A 26,901-nucleotide genomic window follows, 5' to 3' on the forward strand; every position below is an offset into this window, starting at 1 on the left:
GGACTCAGAGCTTCTAAGCAAATGAGGGCACCTGAACAGAGACTCTGAGAGAGTGAGAGACAAAGAAGAGAGGAAAAACATGGTGAGAATGAAACTTGCAACATAGAGAGCTAAATCTAAATGGGGTATAATAAAAGATTGACTGAGATTATCTAGTATAAGTGTCAAATAAGAATTACTGAAATAAGGTAGATATTGACCACTAGGAGAAACCTAATAACCTAATGGAAACCACCCTGCTCTGACCTTGGTCAATGCTCTACTTTGAACTCATTTGCTTTTGGCCCTGACTTCCCAACAGCCTGGTCTCCAGCCTCCCTGACCCCAGTCACCGCACTTCACTGATATATGGGATGGGGCAGCACAGGGAGTGTGCTAGGGAGCCTCTTGGTTGAGCTTATGATGACTCTGGATCTCCTACTCTTGCAGAAATGTATAGAAGTAGATTCTGGAGGTGTTCAGGAAATCACTCCAAATGGCTCTCTTGGACAAGTTTAAGTCCTTAGGCATGCTGGAATCATCCTATTCACCTTTCTCCTTTCCTATTCCACCTCCACTCCCACCCAGGTTCCTTCTAATTCTGAAGGTTCCATTTTGAATTTTGGGTTCTTGGGCAATTTGTGGTCTGCCTTTCATTGTATTGCCTGTAGCGTTCAGGGATTTCAGGAAAGCATTTGAGAGATCTTGGTCTCATCCCAAGCTCAGCTTGTTAGAAACAAACAAGAGAATAGTTGTGGGCCTTTGGATAACACTCAGAAAGCCCTAAAAGGACAGTAGGTTAACCCCCGCTTGTCTAATGCCAGAGAAGTTGAATAACTTGCCCAAGGTGAGAGGCAGAGCCAGGATTAGAATCTCTTGATTCCCAGTCCAGACACTCCTGACCCTCCAGCCCCTGCCAAATCCCCCTTCCAATTTGAGGCCGAATTTACCAACCTTCAGGGTGCCCTGCTCAAGCTCTCTCTCGGGTCTGACTATAATTGGTAGCATTCTGTAGCTTTTGTCTGGAATACGAGGCATGCTAGATGATGCATTTAAAATAATGATCATATTTATACTTCTATACCAAGAAAGATCTAGCACCTGAAAACATATTTAATAAACCTAATAAATGATAAAATAATTTATCTGAGAGAGAATATTTTTAAAATTGGAACTACCACTGAAAGAAAATATCTTTCCTTTTTGAGGATGATTTGATTAAATGGAAATTTTAGATCAAGTCCATTTTATGGGCCCATACAGGAGAACAGCAAGCTAACCCATCTGAGAAAGAGAGTAGACAACTTGTAAATTTATATTCTCAAAAAGAATCAAGTCATATTTCTCTTCATTCTGGTTACTCACACAAAGACACACCAGGTGAATAAAGCCTTTTTTCTATCTCATCTATTTGTGTCTTATTAAATACTGAGATCACGCAGCGCCTCTGCCTCCTAGCAACAGTATATGGGCAATTCTTGGAAGAGTCATGAACTGCACAGTGAACAAAAAGAGCTTCCCGTTCTTATCTAGTGTTGCTGGATATAAACTACAGGCATGAGACAGCAGTTATTTTTTTATTCTTTTAAAGGTCACAAGGATAAATGATTACAATAACATTTCACCCGCTGACTCTAGGTTTTTACTAGTAAATCCTGATATTGATTTTAAAAGCTGCAAATCTTTTATTCAAATATTTCTGATCAGACCATAAATCCTGAGAAAATCAAATCTTTTTCTGAATGAAGGATCTATGAAAATAGATGATAGATTTCATGGGCTGTCAAAGCAAAAATGTTACATTTCATAGTTTGTCATTGAATATGATATAAAACACCTGCAGGTAGAGCATTTATATTGATACAATTATTCTTTAGTATTGAAAGCTGTTTTCTGGGGAATAAAAATAAAATATCAAAATAGCTTTTTGCCAGAACTAGAAATTATCTGCTTTAGAATTACGTAGTGGAAAATAATGTGGATAAATGCCAAAAGCCATTTTCTTTGTGTCAAATACAGGGTATGCTACTGCAAGCCCAGAACCGGTGGACTAATTTTCCCATGAAACACATATATTTTACCAACCATCCACCATTATTTTTCCTGGAGATATAAGAGTTCATCTTTGAACTACCTTTTTTTTTGGTTATTGTTCTTTTTACACTTCCTTCCTAGAGGTAAACAAACATTAGATTTATATTTCAGTTAGATTAAGTATGCCAAAAATTATTCTTCCCTTTCTGGGTAGTGATTGCGGGATTAAGAAGCTAATTAGCTTTGCTATTTCCTATGGCTACAGACGGTGGTCCTTACTCCAGCCAACTTTCTAATCAATAAATTTGTCATAAAGGGGATGATTAAAGGAATGTGGCCAGACTGGGCAAATCCAACACCACAGCTCCCCAAATGACCAGGAGTTAATGCACCATGCAGATGGGTCTGGAGAGTCATTTTCTCATAATAAGGAAGTGAAAGAATACTCACTCAACAACACGTTAGCTGGCATTGTGTGTGTATCTATCTATATAAATGTAAATAAATATGTACACATGTATCTGTTAATCTGCTATTTTATACCCTTTAAATCATTTTTGAAAAGAAAGATCACAATTAAATGATGGCAAATATTCTTTAAAAAAGTGAAAAAATGATGTAAAAATATTTGTTTACAGCTAGAAATCTAAATATACTGAAGTAGTTCACATATGAAGTTATAAACATGTTTCCCCCTATCGTTCCATATTGTCATTTCTCATACCTGTTGGAACAAGATGTACCATTCGTTTAACAGCAGGGCATACTGCAAGGACCATTTATGAACACTGGTTCCAATTGCAGCTTTGATGCTCATTTGACAAACTGCTTTACTTCTCTTAGCTGTAGCTCCCTATCAGGCCAAGAAGGCCAAAGCCACAAATTTCAGAGAGTTGTTTTCATGATTAAATTAAGATAGCACATGTGACCTGGAACATATAATAGGAAGTGCTCAATTAATAATAAAAAATAATAATTGGCTTATTACCATTTTCATTACCTAAGTTGAATAACTTCTAAGGCCCTTGGCCAATGGCATGGAGTATGGCCACTATTTTACTGTGACTTAGGAGTTGCTCATGTTTATATATATTACCAACTATAAAAGAAAAAATGACATTGTTGGAAAAGGGAATAAGTCAGATATTCAGGGAATATTCAGGCTCATATGAGGAAAGAAAAGTGCAGGCTCAGAGAACTCCCTTCTCAGATCCTGAAAACTAAAGTTTCGGTTTCATTTACAACAGTACATAATCTCAGCTGCACATAAAAAACCTTGCCACTTCTGCTCAGTAAAATACAAATCACTGACTACCCATTTTTATTTTAGGCAGTTAGATAGTTAGTACATCGTTAATTCCTGCACATACTCAAGCTCAATATCATTCTCAGCTCAGTTTTATTTCTGCCTCCATTCAGGGATCCCTGGTTGGAGGTAAAGACCTGTTCTCTGAGTGTCTCCAGGTATTCTAAGGCAATATGAACCATTAGAAGCTCCCCTTCTTGGAGGCAATTTATAATGCAAAACAGCAACACATTTTCTTTTCAGGGCAGAAATACTGACAATAAAAATGAAGCAGCTTTGAAATATACATTACTGTAATTAAAGTGACTTGCTCTTTGGAAATTCCTGAGATAAGACTTTACTGCAACTATTATTTAGTGATGAGCATAATAATTAAAGGCTCATTCTCAAAACAGTATCAACTCCAGGATCTGGACGTCCTGTGGCATTTCAGATTGCAAAACATGGCCACTGGTGGATGCCTCCACTCGGGACTCTCTCTGTCTTTCTTTTGACAATGTACTGTAGACTGTGGCCAGGGCCAGCATGTGCTCAGACTGGTGTTCCCTGGCACACTCTTACAGACGCCATTAGCAGATGGGCTTTGGAAAGAGTGTGGCCAAAAATGGCTATGTAAAGTTAGTGCTCTACCATTGGAGGCACAAGGCCCGTGAGGATATAAAGTCTTAGAAATTGTGCAGTAAAGACACCTATTTACCTTTATTATGTTTAGCATTTTTAAAAAATTTTAATTAATTTAGCACCAGAACATTTTTTGTGGGCATGTGGCACATCTATTAATATTCCGTGCAGCAGTGTTCTATGAGACATCAGTTTGGGAACCATTACCTAGACCTGTGCTTTTCATTCCTAGCTCTATAACTAAATCACCTGGGGGTTTTAAAACATATACCAATGCCAGCCCTCTGCCCCTTTCTTTTTAATTGGTCTGGAGTGATACCCAGGTATTGGTATTGTTTTTAAAGACTCCTCTCCTTACACTAGTCTAATGTCCAGCTGGAGCTCAGAGCCACTGACCAAGGCCTACCACTTAACACAACCTAATTATCCTCTTTCTAGTGCAGAGAGCCACAGTGAGTAAGAAAAGAAATTCCCTCCAAAGTTCTGATGTGTCAGAAAAAGAAGTTTTCTCTGGGGTCAGATCTAGATCTTCCAATCGATCTTGAAGTGTTAGCTGATACGTTGACCTGCTGGTTCATGGGCTCCCTGCCGATGGTGTTTCCTTCTCCTCAGCTGTTGCTGTTTTCAGAGGGACGAGGCAGGCTGCCTGCTCCCCTCAGAACCTTTCCTGAAAACCCACACCTGGTTCACTGACTTTATGGATGTAACTAACGGCTCTTCCTCACAAAAAAATGATGAGAACCTCTGCTGTACGTAACGTTTCCAAGACTTTCTCTGCGATTTCTGGTACCCTGGTTCCCATTGAGCTAGCAGGAGCTGGAAGCCCCTGAAATGTCCATCACTGGTGCAGCGTTTCCCCGGGAAATGGAAGCGGGGGAGAAAGTCTGGGAGCTGGAGCCTCAGGAAGCCTTGTCTAATATAGATTTTTTCTAGCTCTGAATTTGTACCTTGTGTCTGAGCTTTTCTAGAGTTGTACTGGGATAGAAAACACATTTCTCTTTCCTCTTTAAATAAGGAACCAATATTTACTGATTAAGCAAGACTAGAAAGAAAAACTGGATGACTTTTAGACTCATTTTATAACATGCAAAACAAATGAGATTCCTCATTCATCTTTTTTACTTAAGGGTACAGGAGAAAGAGAAAAGACATTTAGTATGTACTGAGCATCTACAATGTGCCAGGATAAATACAGGTTCTTTCCATATTGTCATCCCATTTAATCCTCACACGATCCGTTGGGGTGGTTCCTCTTATCCCACTTTTATGACTCTGAAAGGGAGGCTCAAAGGTGCCCAGAGCCACACGGGGAGTGTGAGACAGCACTGGGGCTTGAACCCATGTCTAGTGATGGTGATGGCCAAAACAGATCTGGATGAGCTTCCGCCTCTGCAGAGTCCACCACAAGAAATGGAATATGGCACTCCAACCTGAGCTCAGTGACCTGTTCAGAGCTCAGAGAGCTGCAGGGTTTTCATCCTACCTGCATCTCAACTCTCAGTTTATTTCTAATCATCTCCAAAATAGTATCTGAATTTCATAATCGATCTTCTACTCGGGGCTTTGAAACAGAAGAAGTGTTAATGTTGTGGGGGAAATGCAGCATGTTCTGCTTCCTGGGTTCATGTTTCAGTACTCACAAAATACATGCGTGTGAACACAGACTCCTAAAGCAGTCACGACACGAGCTTTGGGCTAGATCTGGGTTCAAATCTTACACTCTGTGACTCTGAGAGAGTTACTTTACCTCTTTAGGCCTCAGTCTCTTCATCCATAAAATAAGGTAACAATAATATTATCTCATAGATAATATGAGAGTTGTGAATAAGCAAGATTACAACTCAGGGCTCCTGAGTTTAGTTTCCATTAGATGCATGTACCCAAAGACATAAAAGAACAACCTGTTTCACAACTGTCCAAGGCTTGGCATCTGCAAAGCTCAGGCAGATTCACAGTTTTGTGTCATTTATTGATTCATTAAGTCAGTCATTAATTTATTACTTTAGTTGTTCAACAAATATTTTATTGAGCACCTACTATGGAGTAGGGCATTTTTGTCAGGCACTGGAGATACGGCAATTTCAAGTAGTTTAGAGTTTAGTTAAGGAAAATTTGACTGTATCATTATTTATACCCATTAGAGGTATGCAAAAATGATATTCACAGACTAATTTGTTAATTTGAGTCTACAGAGTTAACATGCATGCAATAGTATTGGATCTAAGTTGATATGTTGCCCGTTGTTAATTATAATTACTATTAATTATGGTTAATTTCCAATCTGACTAACTCTGTGGAAAAGCAGAGAGCACCTTCCTCCATTTTGCTGCTCTAAGCTGGCAAACAGCGGATGCTCTGGGGAGCAGCAGTGAAGGGTTTATACTGAGTGAGCTCTCACAAGGCAAACTGTGGGCCCTGCATTGCCGTCAGGTCTCCAGCCAACCACAAGATACACGTGGGTTCCTGGCATCGAAGCATTTGGAGTTTAACTGTTTTTCCTTATTGACAGTGGATGCCTTTCCACCGTGTAGACTGAGGTGCCAAGAGGCCGGATCCTCAGCAGGGACTGGGTGTTGTCAGTTTAAGATTTTATTTTTCCCTTGTCTGTTTTACAGCATGTTCTTTTCGGAGCATTCCCTAATCACTTTGATTCACATATGCACTCCATCAATATTAATTTTCTGTGCTGTAGTAACAAGAGAATAAAAACAGAAAGAGGAAAACCTTATTTTCCTCTATGAATTGCACAGGATCACACGAAAGAGGACTCAGAGTAGATGAATGGCGCTACAGCCTGTTATTGAAGGCCCAGGTGACCTTGATTTGTTCCTTGGCCCTCTCCTTTGCTTTTCTCTGGGGGACAAAAAAAATCAGCCTAAACAGATAAGCAGAATGAAGAAATTTTTTAAGGGCAAGATAATTCACAAGATCAGATATTGATAAAGTAAGTTGGGGGTTTTACTTTGCCTTTAGAATACCCACTATGCATGGCATCCTACCTCTAGCAGACAGAGGCTCAATTGCCTCCACACCAAAAGCCCTCATTCACTTCCCACGGAGGCCCTGCACTCAGCAGCACTTCCTTTCATGGCGCCGATAAGATCGGGCACCCACATCTATCTTTTATGCAGCCCATGACACTGCAGATTAAAACTACCTGCCCCGATATTTTTTACATTTGATTTTTATTTGGGGGGATGAAAACATCATGCTTTAATCCAATACTTATAAAATACCACGTTTGCCACCAAGAGGTTTCTGTGTCCAAAACATCTGCTGACCCCACCCCCCATGTCTCCTTTTGACCTTCACAGCTGAGCCCATCTGGATCCTCCTCCTTTCCAGCTGACAGCGAAAGAGCCAACAAAATACCTTTTCCTGTTGCTGGGTGACTGAGAACAATTTGAAAACAAGTCCCATAAAGGCAGCAGCTTCACGGCCTGCCATTGGCTGGCTGGGCTTGCTGTGCAATGCTGACGCATTAGTGCTGGCAGAAGAGTGACAGGAGGGAATAGCTACGCAAATATATTACTGGCCTGATGTTCCACTGGAGAGAAAGACTATTTCAAGGCTGAGTGACAACTATAACATACCCTGTTAGAAGAAAAATAAATCTCTACATTCAGGCATCTGAAGTAGACTGCAGAAAATACTGCAGAAGAAAACCACAAAAAAACCTCGAGGTTGTCTTACCCTCAAATATCCTGCTTTTTATGGTCTGATGAGCAGTTCTTCCTGTTCAAGACATATGTGGGTATTTCTACACATACCTTTCGGAGAATATGTGTTTTTACATTTTGAAGTCCAAACTTCTTTATTCAGGACATAATTTTCAACAACGTCAAGAACTTTTAAAATTTTCTTTGTCTCCTTGTCCCCAGTGTCCCTTCCTTGACCTTCCTCCCTTGACCTTCAAGTCCAAAAATCCGGCAGCCACAGGATGTGGTCAGTGTCAGGGGCTGCACTGGCTGCATTTTATCTCACTCTGTCCACTTAAAATATTTGCATCCTGGTGGGAGGATAAGCATAGTCCCGACTAAACAGCTTTGGGATTTCATCTTTGCAGTCAGAGAGAGCTGTTTGGATACAAGTAACTGCTTTTGCTAACACCGGGTTAACTGTTCACACACAAATCTGCCAATGCGCCTCTAGGAAAGAATGTCCTTCTACTAATTGAATTCTAATGAGGCCAGGAAGTAGATTAGGAATTGAGTTATTTTACTATGAGTTTCAAACATTGGATATAGGAATCTTAGGCCTATTTGATCTGCTTAATTTTCCAGTAGATCCTAATTAATTTATGAAGAAACGACTACCCAGAAGGAATCTGTGGGTTATTGGTTGATCCAGTTACAGAGGGCTTTTCTGGTTATATATTAGAGACTCCAGTGTTCAAAGATGCTGATCTGATGTGACCCAATGAGATAGTCATTAATGAGGAGTGCCTGGATGAATTTAATTGGCATGTCCCTGGAAATTATTTTTATTTGCCTTGTAATATTTAGGTGAGTTTCAGAGCCAAATCAGGGTGACCATCAGTGAGGTCACCCTGATTTCTACTTAACTGTGGAAATAGAAATGCTTTAAGGAGATAATAGAACATTCTTTTCGATAACGTGATCTTGCCAACATCACTTGGGGAACCACTTCAGCAGAGAAATCACTCATGGGGGTTGCCCAGGGTCTACACGTTATGAAGGGGCCCTTGTGAACATCTCACCTATGTCCCAGGAGATGTCGGGCTGGCCATAAGTGAGGGCTATCTGGAAGTTATGTGCATGTACCCCTCACCTGTGTAGGACAGCTACGCTACTCTCTGCTCGGTACCTCTCTCCCTTCTACGGGAGGTGGTCCTTCTTCCACTCCAATCACATGTTTCCACCTGGGAACCGACGTATTCTTCTATGAGCACCTTCCTTATCATGGTTGATCGGTTCAGGGATGGACACATGAACCAAGTTGGACCAATCAGAAAATGTCCCTGAGATTCTCCACACAGGAATTCAGATACATAATTCCTTCCTAGAGGGTGTTGCTGAAAGATGTGAAACCTCGGCTCTGACAGAGGCCACATTTATCCTTTGTGAAGAAAGCCAGTCTACGGTGATCACACCTGGGGGCTCAGTGCTGTACTGTGAGGCTCTTCGCATTGGGTCTAAGGTGTAGCTCGGGTGCTTGGCACAGAGTCACAGCAGCCAGCCCTGCGAGTAGTCAGGTGGCTTGGAGCACAGCAGTTGGCTTTGCAGGAGCCTATTCAGCGGGGCAGGTTTTCCTTTAGTTGCGCTCTACACTCCCATTTGTAACCCTTCCTGGGAAGACTGTGGGCACATGTATACTACATAGAGGAAGAATATTTTACATCTGGGACCTTGCGCCCTCAACCCTGACTTCTCACAAATAAATTTACCCCTAAGTGAGAGAAAAAGCTAATGTGGAGAAGTGTGATCACAGCCCAGGGCAGATAGGGACATTCCTAACACTGGAATACTTGGGCCCTTGGTCTTTCAGGGTGTTGTCAATATAATCAGCTTTCACCCTCACACACAACACCTCAGAGAATCAGAGTAAAGCTGTTTTCAAGGAGATCACTGATGGTTTAAAAGATATTTCAGGCAGAAGCATAAATTTCTCCATGGTTTTAAAGGGAGGGCAATTCTCTTTTGATTCACATTGGAGCAATGTTGTCACAGAAAGCCTCTTACTCTCCTTTCTTTCTTTTCTGAATTCTAAGTCTTTTCTGTTGGTGTTGCAGGGAAGAGTACAAAGTGTTCTTCCTAAAAAGCCAGCTTCAATGTTTTAGAAAGTTGTTTGACAAACTTAAGTCCAGCGGTGAGGACAGCCACCTGTTCCTGCAGAAATCACAAAGCTTGGTTTTCACAGAACTCCTTTGTCCCCAGAAAGGTGGGAGGTGGATTATAATATATGTTAGGAAAATGAACCTAGTAGCAAAAGGAATGGGATCATTCAGCACAAGAATTGTTTGAATTTACCCTTTGGAGGGAAGAAGTGTTGTTAGACCCCACAAACCTATTCCTTGAGGTCGATATTCCAGAATACTGCAGGCTAAGGAAGCACATCTGCCTAAACAATGGGGCTGGATTACTTTACAAACTGTGTAACCTTAAAAACAAAAACAAACAAACAAAAACACTCTTAGCAGAGTATGGTGAAGTCTGAGCTCATATCAGGGAACTAAGCCAAGATAGTACAAGGGTTCACAGCAGACCATAAGGAGAGGGCCAAGCCAAGGCCAGAAGGATCTAAACAAAGAGTTCCAAATCATTTCAAAAGGGAATGTTACAAATTCAGTGTGCAAACTCAGTTTTGATTTCTTAATTTGTACTGTAATTAACTAGGCATTTCTCTCTGTGCCTCCATTTTACCATCTGTAAAATAAGAAAAAAATAATAATAGTTTTTTTTTTTTTTTTTTTTGAGACAGAGTCTCACTGTGTTGCCTGGGCTAGAGTGCCGTGGCGTCAGCCTAGCTCACAGCAACCTCAAACTCCTGGGCTCAAGCGATCCTCCTGCCTCAGCCTCCCGAGTAGCTGGGACTACAGGCATGCGCCACCATGCCCGGCTAATTTTTTTCTATATATTTTTAGTTGTCCAATTAATTTCTTTCTATTTTTAGTAGAGACGGGGTCTCGCTCTTGCTCAGGCTGGTCTCGAACTCCTGAGCTCAAACAATCTGCCCGCTTCGGCCTCCCAGCGAGCTAGGATTACAGGCATGAGCCACCCAGCCCGGCCAATAATAGAGTTTTTGTGAAGATTAAATACATAAGTAGAGTTAATACAGGTAAGGTACCAAAACAGACCTGGAAGCTGGTAATGTTCATTAAATGTTTATTTTCCAGGTGACGGTCTCACTGAGTAGGCTGATCATATACAGGGGAGGAGAGTCCCAGGAGAGGGCCTCAGCAGCAGGAACCGAGGTTTCCAAATGGCCTAGGCCGCCTGATACACACATGGGATACGGCCGCTGAGGCCTCCTTCAGAGGTGCGCTGCTAACATTCAGCGAAAGAAGAGCTGTGAAAGCGCTTTGAATCAGCAAGAATGCTGCAGCTGTAAGAGCATTACTCTTAGTGAATAGCAATATTTGAAAGTACATAATAATTGGTATCGGGTTTTCCTACAGTAAGCCCAGGAAATGTATTTTAAAGTCCATCCACCTGTAGATGCTTAACAACAGAATAGTACTTAAGCCTTTTATCCTCGGATAGGTTGAGAAAAACCTGAGTGTAAGTTCTCACTAGCCCTTCTCATACTTTGTCCTTTCATGGGTGTGGATGTGATTACAGTGAGCCTAAAGAGTGCCTGTGGCAGCTGCTCAGGGACAGCTTCCAGGGCCAACTCAGGCCAGCTGCAGTGACCCCCAACCTACGGGGATGAGGGAAAATCTGTTTTGGGCTTAGACCCCTTCTACAATGAAATCTTAGAGGAAGGATTCTAGAGTTTCTGTTACAGTGGGACTATAACAGATTTTCAGTTTTTATTAAAATTCTTACTCATGTATAGCCTAATTCCTTTCAGTCCCAGCCAAATGTTTGAGCCCCTGGATGGAAACATTAACCTGAATTACATGACAGTCTTAGCATATTCTCTGTGGTTATTCTTGCCCATAATGCGGAGTTTAATTCCTTGGCTTTATTTATATGAGCATCAAATCCAAAGATAGAAAAATTGTGTGTAGATACTGACTGTGGATGTTTTAATGCTTGGCTAAGGTAGTGTCTTTGTAAACTCCAAGAATTGCTTCTAGGGAAGCAAAAATCACCCAAAACCATTCCACCAACATGCAGTGTTCTGGGGAAGGGGAAGACAAAGTGTGCTTAATGTCTCTGCCAGCTCTGGCAATGAGAGGAATGCATTTGCAGGGACGGAGTGCAGCCACACGAACAGCTGGGTTCAAGTCCCGCTGCTGTACACGCACTGCAATTACACACAGCAATAAAAATAATTAATGGGGCATCTGACCCGCTGACCTCCAGATACCTGGATACCTGTTGCACCACCTCACGGACGACTCCCAGCCCCTCCACGCTGCCTCGCTCGGATACAGCAAACACGAGGGCCTTACCCGGGCTTTGTTCTTAAAGCTGAACCGAAGGGGAGAGTTCCCCAGTCCCTCCGCCTCACTCGTGGGCAAATGAATAAGCTGCCTGTGTCACTGACGTATTCCAGGTCATGCGCACATACAAACATTATCATATCTTGAAATTACTTTTAAATTACTGTCTTTTGGGTTTTAACCATTTTCCTAGAAATGTGGCTCAGCAAATCCTTACGTGGAGCAAGGATGGCACCCAGTGGCCAAAGTGCTTCATCTCAGACCCTGTTTTCTCACAGATTTTTCCATTCGCTTGTCTCTTTGGAGACAACGAATTGTCCGGAGATCCTTTTCTAAAGCCAGAGCTGAAACTTCAAATCACGTGACTATAGCTTTGAGTTGAAGTATGTGTACACATATAAACACACACACATTCACACACAAATTGAGACAGTATCAGCAGTTAATTCAGAATAGCTAGAAACTTTGAAAAATCTTTAAAAATTTACCTTGAGAGTTTATGTTGAAATTGTCACATTTCAGATGTGCAGGTGACAGTCCATGACATTCTTGGTATCAAGGATCGCTATAGCAAATGCATAAATGCAAACCCAGTCTCACATTCTTCACTTCATATCTTCCCCCAAATAGTCTCTAGTTCATAAGTTCTCATGCCTTAAACATAAGACTTTATCTCTTGACAAGTGCTTTATCATCAAACTGATGTTTGCAATCTCATATCCTTGTTACCTTTCTTACGAGGTACTTGGCAGGCCTGGAGAGGACAGGATAATAAAGTGGGACTGCTCTTTTTCCTTTGAGCTTTCCAGATGTTGAGAGATTTCTATACAGCTAGATGGCCAATCAGACTATATGGATGACAGGCGAGATGTCAGAATAATGGATCATATACTCTCTTGCTAAGAATGATGCAATGTCTCCATAGTGTTTGCTGTTTCCAATTTCCTTAGGTTTCTAAGCAGTCTAAAATTCAGAGCAAGAAGTCACAGGGATAGCACAACCATAATGCAAAAAGAAGTTTCTAATAAAACAGCTTTATATATTAATTGCCCAGAGAATGCCACGAACAGTCTTTTTAAATGTCTATGTTAAGTTCAGCCAAAAATTTTGTCTTTCTCAGACATCATCACCATTCATGCTTATTTGACCTCAAAAGTGTCAAAATGCCACAGTTTCCAGTAATAATAGCTGAATGAAAAGAAATGACTTAAGGATAAAATTCTATGACATCGCTTCCATTTTCCTACTCAGCCACTTGAAGAGCAGCATTGTCTTTAAGGGCAGAATAAAATATGGGAGAGGAAAAACCAAAGCAGATGGGTTCTTTGGTTCTTAGTTGCCTCATACATGAAATGGAGATATGCTAACCCTGCCCTCACCAAGATGCTGTGAGGCTCCAGTGAGATAATGGACGTGAAAACATTTTTATACATCGCTATTTCTTATGACTGAAGACATCATTATTTAAACATTTATAGATAGCATGAGTGTACAGTTTCTATACTGATGAGATTAAGACTCTTGTCTTACCTAACGTAATCACTTGTCTTCCTCATGAGCACTATTACATTATATTACCCCTCAAATAGAATATAGTCCTGGGGGGCTTTGGAAATTGCTTATAGTATGTCATTAAATCAAGCTGAGCTATCTTCTCCAAATACCCAAATTCTTAAACAGAGCTTACATTCAAAACTTTGAGTATTCGGAAATCATAAAATCCCCAAGATGTTTTGTCAACATTTATGTCGCTTTGTGTTTTATTTTCCCCTTCCCTCCTGGAAATAAATTTTATAGACTCATAAAATTATGGCTGGAAATGGTTTTGTTTTGCAGATAAGGAAACCTGAAGCCTAGAAATTTTAAATGAACCAAAAGGTCTGGTGGCTGCTTTGTCTATTCACACATTTGCTCATGCTCTGGTCTCACCGCGTCCGTGGTCTTACAAAGACTGTGTAAAGGCACAGCTCTGGCTATTGACTGGAGAAAGCCCTTTGGTCAGACATTGTCTGCTAACTTCCTATTTCATATGGTGCCTTGGGACCAATAGCACATGGCTCATAAACATTTTTAAGCTTTTGGATGGATTAATTTTTAATTGAGAAAAAAATATGAAGAACTGTCAAACTGGTACATGATTTCAAAAATAGGCAAGAGAGACAGAACACAGGACTATACAAAATAGTAAATAAAATACAAATGAAAAAGTATTAGAAAGGCATCTTGAGGGTCAAGAAAATGATAGGTTCTAAAAAATTCAGTCAGCAGGGTGGTGGTAGAGGGATACTGAAATGAAGAATCTTATTTAATAGTAAAGAAATTGCTGAATCAACTAAGAACTAAAGGCAAATGGCTTTTGGCCACAGCAGGGAAGAGAGACATTGTCATTACAGAGCACTCCGAAGAGAATAGGGCCAGCACTCATCCTAAACAAAGAAAATCAATCTCTGTGTTTTCATACAGTTTAGGCTGCCCAGAAAAACCAGGAAACTAACAACCAAGAACCAAGCCAAAGGGTTTTAAACAATATAAAGCAAGAATTGAGAAAAACTTTTCAGACATTCCCATTGTCACAGATCCCTGCTTCAAAATTCTACGCACACATTATAATTTCCTCTGCCATAAAAATGGCAAATATTTCAATGAATTTGATCACAAGGAAGAAATTTCTCCAGCATCCAAGTGAAAAACATGGCTTTAGGTGATAGAAAGGTTACAAAAATGAGTAAGTCAAGGATTCTCTCCTAAAAATGTTTTTAGTTTAACCATGTGATTAGGTAGGACACCAAGATTAATACTACAAGGTAGAAAGTGACAAGGATGGTGAAAAGAATGGAAAATGAGAAGATCATTTTTGTCTGAAGAACAACTAGAATGATTTCAGGGAGACAGGCGCAACCGAGCAGGGACATGTGGATTGTTAGGACTTTAAATATGCAGAGATGGGGAGAAAGGGAGGAACAAAGTTAGGAAAGGGCAGGGAATGGGTGGGAAACAGGCTGGAAAAGTGAATTGGAGGTTAGAGTTCTGAGTACTTTTAATGTCCGATTAAAGAATTAGAATTGACAGAATCTAGAGGCCTGTGGAAGATGCTAAGCTTTGAAGTGGGACCTGGCACCAGAGGAGGAGTTCTGCTGTTCATCTGGCAGCTGTATACAGGACGGGTGTGGCAGAGGGTCAAGAGGAGGAGGAGGGCAGCACGCAGCTGCCTGCGTGGGAGAGAACTGGCACCTGAGCTGGTCAGGGCTGTGGGGATGGACGGGGGTGAGGGGCCTTCTGAAGGCAGAATGGATGGTAGAGCACGTGGGGTGAGGAGGGGTGAGGGCTCAAGGACGACTGTACAACTGTAGCCAAAGTGTGCATCAGAGAGCGAGGGCGAGGGTGGCCTGTCAGGAGGTAGTAGCTTCTGCGTGTATGGAACAAACCGCTGAGGGGACATCAGCCATCATGATGGCTAAGCCAAGCCCAAAACACTGAGGTGAGGGCTACAAGGGGTTCTACATCTATAGTTACCAATGGCTCTAATCAGAGGAAGACCAGAAAGATGGGAGAGTGATACAGTTCTGGATGCCTTAGTGTTCTGGAAGTTTCTGCCTCCTTTAACTTCTACAGTTCCCTGCACAGTTCAGGGGTCAGCGTTCTCACTGGGCCACACACTGCTCTCTGCTGGACATTCAGGACGCTTCCCTGTGCTCTTGGTCTCACTGCCTCAGGTCGGACTCCCTGCACCATAAGGGCACTGTGGGGAGTGCAGGGGAGAGAAAGGCAGCCCATTCTTCCCCCCAGGGCCTTCTAGAGACAGTGTCCCTGCTTTGTTTTAAACGGAAAGAAGTGATAAACAGTGGCTGTATAAGTCGATCCAAGGGGAGGGCAGGGTCACCACGGGATGTATTTTGGTCAGGCGGGTCCTTGAAGGGTCCTCGATCCGTAGCCGCTTAGCTCAGCAGTAGGAAAGGCCAGTCTGCGCTCCCAGACCTGTCCCCTCCCAGCCGCCGCCTCCCCAGTAGCCTCAACACGCAAGAGTGACAAAGTACAACCATCCTTTTTCTGATGTGGCATTTGATTAAGACACAATTCATAAAGAGAGCCGGACATTTGAACGCAAAGCACTCCACATATTTACGGCCGTGTCCGCGCCGCGTGGCCGCGGGCTGGGCGGCCGCCTTGCGAGCGGGGGCTGCCCTTCAGGGCGCTGAGGCAGCTGTTTCCTCTGCAGCCAATTTCCTGGGGAAGGTTCAATAACTTTCCCTGACGATTAAAAAAAAAAACTTGGATATTAAACTTGGCGTAAATACTGTTTAAAGTCAAAACAACTTCCTAAATTCAAGAGGTGGGGACAGGGAGGAGACAGAATAGGTGCGGTATAATGTGATACCCAAATTCCTTTCATGCCGCTACAGGCTCGTCTTCTAAACCGCCTTAGAAATCAGCTGAGCTGAACCGGAAAGCCGCTGCTGAGATTTCTGAGGGTAGCATTTCTGGAAGGCCATGAGAACGGAGACTGCAGAGAAATAAGAGAAAGCTTTTGTCCCCTCTCTGGCACCCTGAGGCCCTGGGCTATCCCCAGGGCTGTGGGGGTGCCTCTGCGGGGGCACCTGTCTGAGGGAGAGGAGCAGGAGGCTGCCTCCTACTGATCAGGGTGGGAACTGAGCTCTCTGGCCTCATCCATGGGCAGCCCTCCACAGGGCCAGGCTCCACCTCCCCCCTCCTTGGGGTTCTCTGTGTCACCTGAGTTTGGGTAAATGCCATGGTGTTACCCCCTCTCTACATAGTGTGTTCTTCCTCCGCAAGAGGCTGCTGCAAGGATTGGGCTTTTCCATGGCTTTGGAAATAGATTGGGCAGGGCAGTAGCTAGCACAGGTGGTACCCTTGTGCCACTTATAAAAGGAGCACGCCCCCGCCCCAGGATCAATTGCTTAAAGGCGTCCCATGCATTTGGCCAACCAAGGAAAGGGGGCGGCTTCCACCCCTGCCTCCCTGTTCTAGGGCCCTTGTGCAGGGCATATGGCAGACATACGGCATAACTGTAAGGGCGGTCCTGAGGGCTGAAGCTTCTTATTATACACATTAGACTATTTCATGGATCCAAGTGTCTTCTGAAGTCTGAATTACTATTATTATTTTTCAAGCCCAGTAAATCACATTCCATTTCTCAGTCTGCAGAGCAGGCCATAACATCCTATTTTTGATGCAGCCATTCTTATTTCGGTATGTAAATGCTACGAGAAATGCCTATTCTTGGTACTTTATTTTATTTACTTTACCAGGATATTAATTTTTGGCCTAGGCATGAACATTGAAAACTTGAAATATGTAAGAGGTAGTCCAAACCTGGATACCCAACATGAGTTATTGGCGTTTAATTACTGAGGCAGTTATAGTGCTGTAAACGAGTTCATCTCTGATTGCAGCCATAACCCATGCAGTTCTGAATTGAAAGAGGGGATGATAGAAGGCGGCCATATAACATGAGAACGTCCATGAGTTGATTTTAATTGGTAAACTGGCAATATATAGTGATAATTGTTTGGTCTGTCCACCACATTGGAATCTGAGGAAAGTACATAAAATTACGAGAGCATATAATTGGTGTACTAAACTCATTTTCTTATGTTATCACAGCTGGCATCTTCAGGTTATTAAAAGCCTTTAAACCAGCCATCTTCAAGGAGATGTAATTGTCAATATGGTCTTTATACATTATTCCTGTTAGCACAGAGCTGAAGAGATATAAACAGGCACTAAAATCTGCACAAATTTTCTATATATAACTTTCTTATTTCAAGTTCATGGAAGATCAGTAAATGTTAATGAGGATGAAAAACCATTTTTTTTAGATCCTGGTTTCCTCATTAGATGTACAGGGCAATCAATCCACAAAGGATAATTTATTAATATTTTAACCTGAATCAGACTTTTAAAAACAATTAATTCATTAGTTCCAGGAAGTTCTGTCATCTTTTTGTGTATAGGTGGTCCTACAAAATGGACTATTTCCCAAGGTATAAATATTATATCGGAACCAGGAAGCATAAGCCCAAATTTTGATATTCTTGGATGAGCAATTATATGTTGTTTTATCTACTTATCCTGGCTGGACAGTCCAGGGACACTTCTGGAAAGGTTTTCACAGTGTATTCTTCTTCACTCAACCACCACGACACACCCCTCTAGGAGATTTTTCCCAACAGAGGAAATAGGGTTATCAGAACAAAACAAAACAAAACAAAAACACCACCACCTCCTCCACAACCCTAGCATCCCAGGATAGCGGGAAAAATTCCAGAACATGAAGGGATGTGAGATAAGAGGACAAGATGTGAGACAGGGTGAGGTGGTATCAGCCTAACATTAATGATTTTTAATGATTCACTACAGGTTTATCTTGTATGAAATCTGTCTTCCTTTGGGCCCCACTACCTACTAGTACAAATGGTAGAAAATTAAGAGTAATCAATAGTACATATCACACTCTGCAATAGTATAGGATTTCAATCTCTCCTACTTACTTCTGGGAGTCCTCAGGGTATACCTTACCTGTCCTTAAAATGTGACCACTCAGCCTATATTGATTCCTCCAGCCTCTGCCAGGCATACCGGTAGGAGGGTGCCTTGCCTTTGGTTGGTAGTAATGCTTCCTTCCATTGGGCTCCTGCTTTCTGTTGTGTGCTGTTGACACTCTGGCCCCTGTGCTATTGGGAGTATTTAATGCACTGAACCATACTAAAGTTCATGCTTTTTGTGTTCACTCATGTTCTCAGCTGAAAACGTGAATCCGTGGGAGGCTGAGGTAAGGGATAAATCCAAGGTAAACCCCATACTGAACTTGGAATCATCTAGATACAGAAGCCTGTAGCCTTAATCACCATTAGGAAGAATTCTTGACTCAGGAGGCCTCTTAGTCTCTCTGGTAAATAACCATATCTCACTGGTCTCCCAGACATTTCTGCATCTCAGATGTGGTGCAGTGTGTCTTTCAACTAAAGTCTGCCATATGCGTATATGCAGCATTTGACCTCTAGATTTTTTAGCACTAAATGATGAAATCAGTGTTTTCCCAAACTCTGGCTTAATCTCTGAATCACAGATTACTAGCCTGGGCCCAGCTGGATATAATCCAATACAATGGGACTCAGCCACCCTTTAACTCATGAAATCTCATGGATAACTCTGATTCCAGATTTCGAATCACTGCACACATTTAAAAAAATTTTTTTTTACTATCTCTGTTAAATAAACACTGCAGGTAGCAAAAGTTACAATATATTTGAATGTAAACAGAGTTTGTCATATACATTGGTCAAAACAAAGCATTTATTTACTGTTATTTAACTACAATGTTAGGGAACTGCCATTGCACATATTTCAGCCTGGAATTTTGATAAATGTTTTTCATAGTCTATGTGCAGTATTATTTTAAGTACACTACATTTTAATGTTATTGCTGCAGTTATAACAGACATCAGCTACCAATTATGATAATGTTTTATTTATTTTATATATCAAGAAAAAAAGCCACTTGGTTATAATTATCTACTATGTCTCAATTACATTGTAATAGGATACTAGCTAATATGTTTCAGGATAAAATCTGGAATAAATCAGTTAAGTTAATAATCTTGACAATTTTAAGATGAAATAACCCTTTGTTCTCAAATTTAAATACTCCGTATTTTAGTATGTTTTTAAGCTAATAATAGAAAAACATGACAAATTCAAGGACAATGGGGTTTTCCTTACTCTAAGCAAATAATTAAGCCTGAACAAAGGTCAGTAACTTTTAGAAAGGTTGGCCTGCTACCGCTCTGGACAGGTCCCATGAAGTAGCTCTTGCAGTCATATTTAGTCCATTGTGAGCCTTGCCTACCCCTTACCTCTTTTCACAATGATGACCATTATAACAAAAGCAAAAATATAATAATATAGACATTATATTAGCATTTTAGCAGGAACTGGGTATTTCCATAAATAAGATTTCTAGGTAACTGAACTTCATTAAAGTTAAAAAGCTTTAAATATTTTTGATGGAGAAATGTTTATAAAGTGTGTATGTTAAGTAAAATTATAAAAATACATCAGATAATTATATATTACAATTTCTTAATGACTAATTGTTTTGAGTTCTAGAACACTGATGCTCTTTGGACTTATTTAGCCATTCATGCATTCATTCATCCATTCAACAAGTATTTATTTAGTGTTACTATGTTCCAAGAACTATAAAAGGCAGTGGAGATACAGCAGTGAACAAAAGACACAAAAGCCCTGCCCAGATGGAGCTCACATTCTAGTCAGTGTGCAGGATGTTTGCCTCTACAACAAATGGGCCCTGACTGCTGTGCTTTTGGTTGCTCTGCCTGCTTTCTCTGTTGTCAGCTGTCACCTCTTGCTAGCACCATATCTTGCCCTTTGATCTGAGTTATCATTGCAGGTCTTTCCCCTAAGCATTTCTCTAAGCCAATAATAAACCATATCCCTGGATGGTGCCCAAGCAGCTCATATGCCAGTGTAGATGTACTGCCCCTTGACCTCGTGAGATTAATTCTCCTATCCCTACTTTCAGTGTTTGGGTCTTCTTTTTTTCCCTTTTACTGTTCACGTGACTCAATTCTTCTAATGATCTGATTCAGTCATCAGGCCCAAAGGCCTCTGTGCCACCTCTGTGCAAATGGAACTCTTAGAAAAGTAGCCATCACCAAGTAATATTACATACAATATTGTAACACAATACATGATCCTTCTTACCATTGTTGTAGCTTTTCCTGATAATTCTCTGAACCTCTACATAAATTTAAAAAGGCAGACACCAAATCTCTCAAAAGGGAAGAAAATCAGTTTCCCTATATGCCTACGTTTTGACTGTTGTTAAAAACTGTCTGGTAGGAGTGCAGAGAGACAAGCAAGAATTTTGAACTGTATTTAAGAAAATGGTGGTGACTAAGGTAAAAAGGAATATCTAACATTCATTCACAGACTTATCAGATGTTGAAGCTGCAAGGGGGTCACCCTGTGTGGCAGTGAAGCATGGTGGTTAAGAACTCCAGTTCCGGGGCCAGACTGCTATACCCCTTACAATTGTTTGACCTTGGCCTGGTTATTCAACATCTCCATGCCTCAGTTTATTCATCTGTAAAATGGTATGTACTACAGACGATTATGAGGATTAAATGAATTAACACAGGTAAAGTGCCTTGATTATGCCTGGCACACAGGAAGCACTTGGTAAGTGCTAGCTATTATTATCTCAGTCTCTTCACTTATTTTTACAGATGAAGATATAGACCCTAAGATTTTAAGTGAATAGCAAGTTAGAGATAAAACCCATGCCAAAACTAGGTGTCCTGATCCTCACCATATTACAGATTTTTTTCCCTGATATCTTGCTTACTTAACAAATGGAAAGAAATACTGGATCATTTAAATGATCATGAGGGGGCTACTCACTTATATATATCCTCCTTTTCCCCTCTAAAACAGAAGGATCCAAACACACCTTTGCCCAGTTACAGTTCCCCAACTCCCAGTAGACAGGACTAATTCTACAGAGGCAAGTGATAAAGGGTCAGGAGTGCAGGTGAAGTTTAACGTTATGCTCTAATAGGGCAACCATTTCCTTCTCCTTACCTTAAACTTGTCAACTTCAGCTTTTGAACATGTCGCATGGTATGATAGCACCTAATTCAGAAGAAAAGAACATTAATAATTAGACATGACTATATTATGAAATTCTCCTGGCTTAAAAGTAAGCTTTGCTCATGTATGTTACTCAAAATAACAGTGGATTTTAATGTATGACAAGAAATAACATGTCCGATCAGAGTCTCTTACACAGATCACACGTTAAAGGCTATTTTATACCAGGATCTTTCTACAGGCAGTTGTTTCATCAAAGGGACATGATGTGGCTCAAGACCACAGTTCCCAAAGGATGTGAATACTTGTCCTGTGAAATGTTCTGAAAATAAATAAAAAGGTGGCGTGCATGTGTGTCTACACATATGTGCATGTATATCCTGTGGCAGATGCTGTAGATTTCCAACTCAACTTCCATTCCCTCACCTATTCTCACTTGCCTGCTTTTATTATATAGGAAAGATTATATTGTTAGATATTTGAGACCCTTTTTGTAAGAGGATTATACTCCCTTGCTCTATTGACATTTGCCTTAGTATGTGACGTGCTTTGGCCAATGGGATGTGGGGGAAAGTGACGAATGCCACTTTTGAGTAGCGTCTTTATGGGCGATCACATGGTTCCGTCATCTTTCTTTTTCCCTCCACCATGGGAAGGACATGGACCTAGAGAGGCTGCTACTTCAGCCTGGGCCCCCAAATAATGAAGACATATTGAGCAGAACTACAGCCAACCTGCAGCTGATGGCATGTCAAGTGAGCAAGAAACCAAGGTCTGTGGTTTATTACCACATCATAACTTATTGACTTAATGGTAAGAAACCCAAAAGTAAAAAAACCCAATTTGGTGACACTGCCCTGGTCAATGAATTCTAAGTGGGAGTGTTGTAGTTGCCTGTTTCCTTTTCCTTTCTCACTGGAACACAGCTGTAAAGCCTGGAGAGGCAGTAAGATGTGGTGTCTATGAGGTGATGCTCATGAGTGTGAATGCCAGCTTGTTAAGGACAGCAGACAAGAAAGAGAAAGAGAAATGAGCCCAGCCCTGGGCCGCCCTGCCCCAGATTTCTTGTTTTGTGGTATAAATAAACACACATTTTTAAAGTCGGTATCGGTATCTTATAAGGCCATATGCATACACACACACACACACACACACACACACACACACACGATACATATATGTTATATGTTTTATGCTGCTAAACACATTCCTAATCTATATAAATCTCAAACAAAAAGATCTGGGAAGTGCTAAATCCTTCTTCGCCTACCAGCCTTAGAGAATCATAGCACACATTTGGCTCTGAAAAGTAGAGTAACATGTTTTATTTTGGTAAACTCAGCATTTCTCAAATCTAATGAGCCACAGAACTACCTTTTAGGTAACATATTAATCTGGTAACATTCCAACCTAATAACCTGTTAATCAAGAACTTTGAGAAGCACTGACCCAGGCCACACCATCTGTGTGATGCAAACTGGGCAACGATGGAGGCAGTGTCTCATGGGGGTGGCAACATGGCCTCTACGGCCACACTGCCAGGGCACCTCCATTTCTGAGTTCTGGGAATTTGGGCAAGTGACTTAAACTCTTTGGACCTCATTGGTAAAATGGCATAATAGTAATACTATGTAGGCATCTCCTGCTTAACATCAGTAACATATTCTTTAAAATCAGAAGTTCCACCTGAAAACACTAACAGGGAGCCTGTTTTCCATTATTTTTCTTATAATTGGAAAAAATTATAATGCATTGTAAGATCTACAAAAACTTCTTAAAACTCATCCATAACACAGTAAAATTCATAGGTACACATGAAACAAAAAAATAATGTTAGGTTAGAGTTGCTTAAAATGTTATTTTCTAATCATAATTAATATAGTCATCAACAAAAATTTCTTTGTATTAAGTAATAGCTTCTCTATTGTCAACATTTTTCTTAGTGATTTTTACTTTTTTTCTATAGTTTTCTCAACCCTTTTTTACCTTTTGGAGGGGATTCACAAAAATGTTGTATTGAGAGATAAGTGTGTTCCATGAGGTTTGGTTATTAAAAATGAAGTGGTTTTCCACTGGGAAAATATTAACCATGAAGGTATTCCGTGGAGTGGGCCTGTACTTCACAGAGTTCTTAGGAAGATTAAATACAATAATATATGTTGAATACGTGGCACACAAATAACCAACTCATATTTATTGTATTAGGGCATTAAGTACAAAATGTCCAGTTTCCAATCAAAAATGTCGTTTATTATATCTCAAACAAGAAGCAGTCCAAATTAATCAAAGTTTGTGCCTGAACTATTGACCCAGTCTTGCCATCTTAACAGTAGCTTGTTTATGGCAGCAGCCAAGAAGCCTAGAGAGTGAGTGATAATGAAATCATGAAAGGCGTTTTCCACAGCTTGTTGAGAATTGAATATTTTTTCTTGTAAGAAGTGGTCCAAAGCCTGGAAGAAGTGGTAGTCAGTTGGTGCAAGGTCTGGTGAATACAGTGGATGACAGAGAGTTTCCATATTCAGCCTCTGCAGTGTGAGCAGCGTTGTTTTTGGTGACATGTGGTCTTGCAAGAGGATTGGCCTGTCTCTGTTGACCTATCTCGGCTGCTTAATCAGAAGCATCCTCATCATTTCATCCAAGGGGTTGTAGTAGATGTCTGCTGTAATCAACTGATCAGGTTTCATAAGCTATAGTGGATAATACCAGCACTGGACTACCAAACAGACACCATTAGCTTTTTTTGATGAATATTCGGTTTTGGACTGTGTTTTGGTGCTTCATCTTTGTCCAACCATGTGCCGAACACTTGTGATTCTCAAAAAGAATCCATTTTTCATCACACATAACAATACAGTGTAGAAATGGTTCACCTTTATGCCGTGACAGCAAGGAAAGGCAAGCTTTCAGATGATTTCTCTTCTGATGCACATTTAATTCATGCATAACCTATCTATCCAGCTTCTTTACCTTGCCCATTTGTTTCAAATGGTCCAATATTGTTGGAATAGTAACATCAAACTTTGCTGCTAATTCATGTACAAGTTGAGATGGATTTGTTTCCACTACCACTTTCAGCTCATCATTATCCACCTTGTTCTCAGGTCACCTGCTGTGGCTCATTTTCAAGATCAAAATCACCAGAATAGAACTTCTCAAACCATTGATGTACTGTGTGTTTATTAGCCACATCCCTCCCAAAGACTTCATTATTTTGAGCTGTCTATACTATGCTGCATTGGTTCCATGACAGGACTCATATTCAAAAATAGCATGAATTTTTGACTTATCCATGGTTTCAAAAAAATTGCTTTAAAAAATTTTTCAAAGATAATCACAAGCCAAAACATGCATTTGAAAGAATGAGGGTGTACCTTCAAAATAAAAAAATAAAAAAAACCAATAAGTGTCTAAGTGAAATGTCAGAGATATCAACTGTCAAACTTAGTACTTAAGGAAATCAGATATTCCACACTTAATAACCTAATATTAATATTCAATTAAAATTCTATCATATAAATATGTAGCAGGATATTATGTTATCACATTGTCTTCATTGTCTCCTAATATTAATCAGTATTTTCAATCAAAAAAAATTGAATAGATTTTATTCTTTTGGTTTGGTTTTACTATGGTAAAATTTAATTTGGCTGTCATCTTATTAGAATTTCTCACTGTTTACAAGTCTAGTTTTGCAGATGCAATCTGCGAAATTTACCTTTACCTCTAACAAAATCCCACAAAAGCTCAAGCTGCAATTCAAAAGTCTCTGCCACCAGGTGGTGCTTAGCCAGGCTTTTAGTATGCAAAACGTACTATCCCCTGCTCCCACACTCCTTGTTTAAATCAACTCTTCCCACTTCCTTTATTTATTTTTTCAAAAGCTATTAACTCCACTAAATTGAAACTGTTTGAATCAGTGAAGCAGACAATTATTACAGATTAAGACTTTTTGCTCATTTAAAATTACAGTAGTTTCTTTTGTTTTGTTTGTTTTTGAGTTGTAGGAGTTCTTTGTATTAGTGTATTTTGGATTGAAGTCCTGTCTATGTACGTTTTGTAAATATTACCTCCCAGTCTATGACTTGTATCTTTTAATGAACAAAGTTTTAGATTTTGATGAAGTGTAATTTGTCAATGATTTTTATTGTTATTGTTTCACATATCCTTTCTAAGAAATTTTTTCCTATCCCCAGGTGGTGAATATATATCTTACGCGATCTTCTAGAAACTTTATAGTTTTATCTTTTATTTTCAGGTCTATGATACATCTGAAATTAAATTTATGAATAGTTTAAGACTTTAATGAAATAAATGCCTTGGTTATTTTCTTATGAGTTTTAAATTTCCTGGTCACAACTTGGAGTCAAAGCCCTTTTGGATTTCATTCTGAGACTGTAAGCCTCTTTACTGGCTAGTCTATTAAGGCCATGGGAATTTATTAAATATTTATTCTACCTTATTTGACAAAGTTAATGATAGGAAGCTTTTGGTTTTACCTTTTGAATCTTCTTGTTCAGATAGTCCCTGTTTCCTTTTGTAGAATTCAGAACCAGTAAAGGGGGCAGAGGAGTGGCCTAGCTAAAGAATCTTTTAACCACCTTCTCCCAAAAGAGTATATTCCCACGTGGACGGGCAGAGAGATTGTTCTGCAGGAGTGGAAACTTTTGGTAAACCACAGTCTGGGAGGGTGGTAGCATTGTTCCTTGTGAGGATCTCCAGAAAAACCAACAAACCAGAGGAGCAGATTCCTTAAGACAAGGGAACCATTAAGTCCTCCTTAAGAATACTCTAGTTTTCTCCTTCTAAGCAGTTCCTGCTGTTTAATCATAAAGGGTTTCCTGGGATGCACTCAGGAAGGTGGTGGTGCCCAGTTCCTCTAACTTAGCCTCATTGTTTGAGGTTTGATACACAGAACCATAATATTTCACCTGCAAACTTATCAAACATCTTAAGTCTGGAATATTTTCAGTAATGCTACTTTTGTGAGCTGAATTTTGTACCCCCTCCCTGTAATTCATTTATTCAATTCCTAACCCCTAGGATTTCAGAATGTAACTGTATTTGTAGATAGTTCTTTAAGAAGATAATTAAGGTAAAGTGAGTTCATATGGGTGGGCCCTACGCCACTATGACCGGTGTCTTTATAAGAAGAGGAGAGATATGTATAAAATACATACACTCATTATATAGCATAAATAATGACTACAAATCTGGCAAATTTCTCTAGTTGAGAATAAAACTTAACAAATTAAAGAAT

At 40.4% G+C, this 26,901-nt stretch overlaps 1 protein-coding gene across 1 annotated transcript in view; it reads right to left on the reverse strand.

Annotated features, from left to right (window-relative positions):
- PDE11A (phosphodiesterase 11A) overlaps positions 1-26,901 on the reverse strand; it is a 369,842-nt gene that overhangs the window by 107,004 nt on the left and 235,937 nt on the right. The window contains exon 10 of the mRNA XM_012650811.1: positions 21,636-21,686. Coding sequence (XP_012506265.1) covers positions 21,636-21,686 — 51 coding nt within the window. The remainder of the gene's footprint in view (positions 1-21,635; positions 21,687-26,901) is intronic.

This window comes from Propithecus coquereli, unplaced genomic scaffold, assembly GCF_000956105.1.
Source record: "Propithecus coquereli isolate 6110/MARCELLA unplaced genomic scaffold, Pcoq_1.0 Scaffold34, whole genome shotgun sequence".
Classification (NCBI taxonomy): Eukaryota; Metazoa; Chordata; class Mammalia; order Primates; family Indriidae; genus Propithecus; species Propithecus coquereli.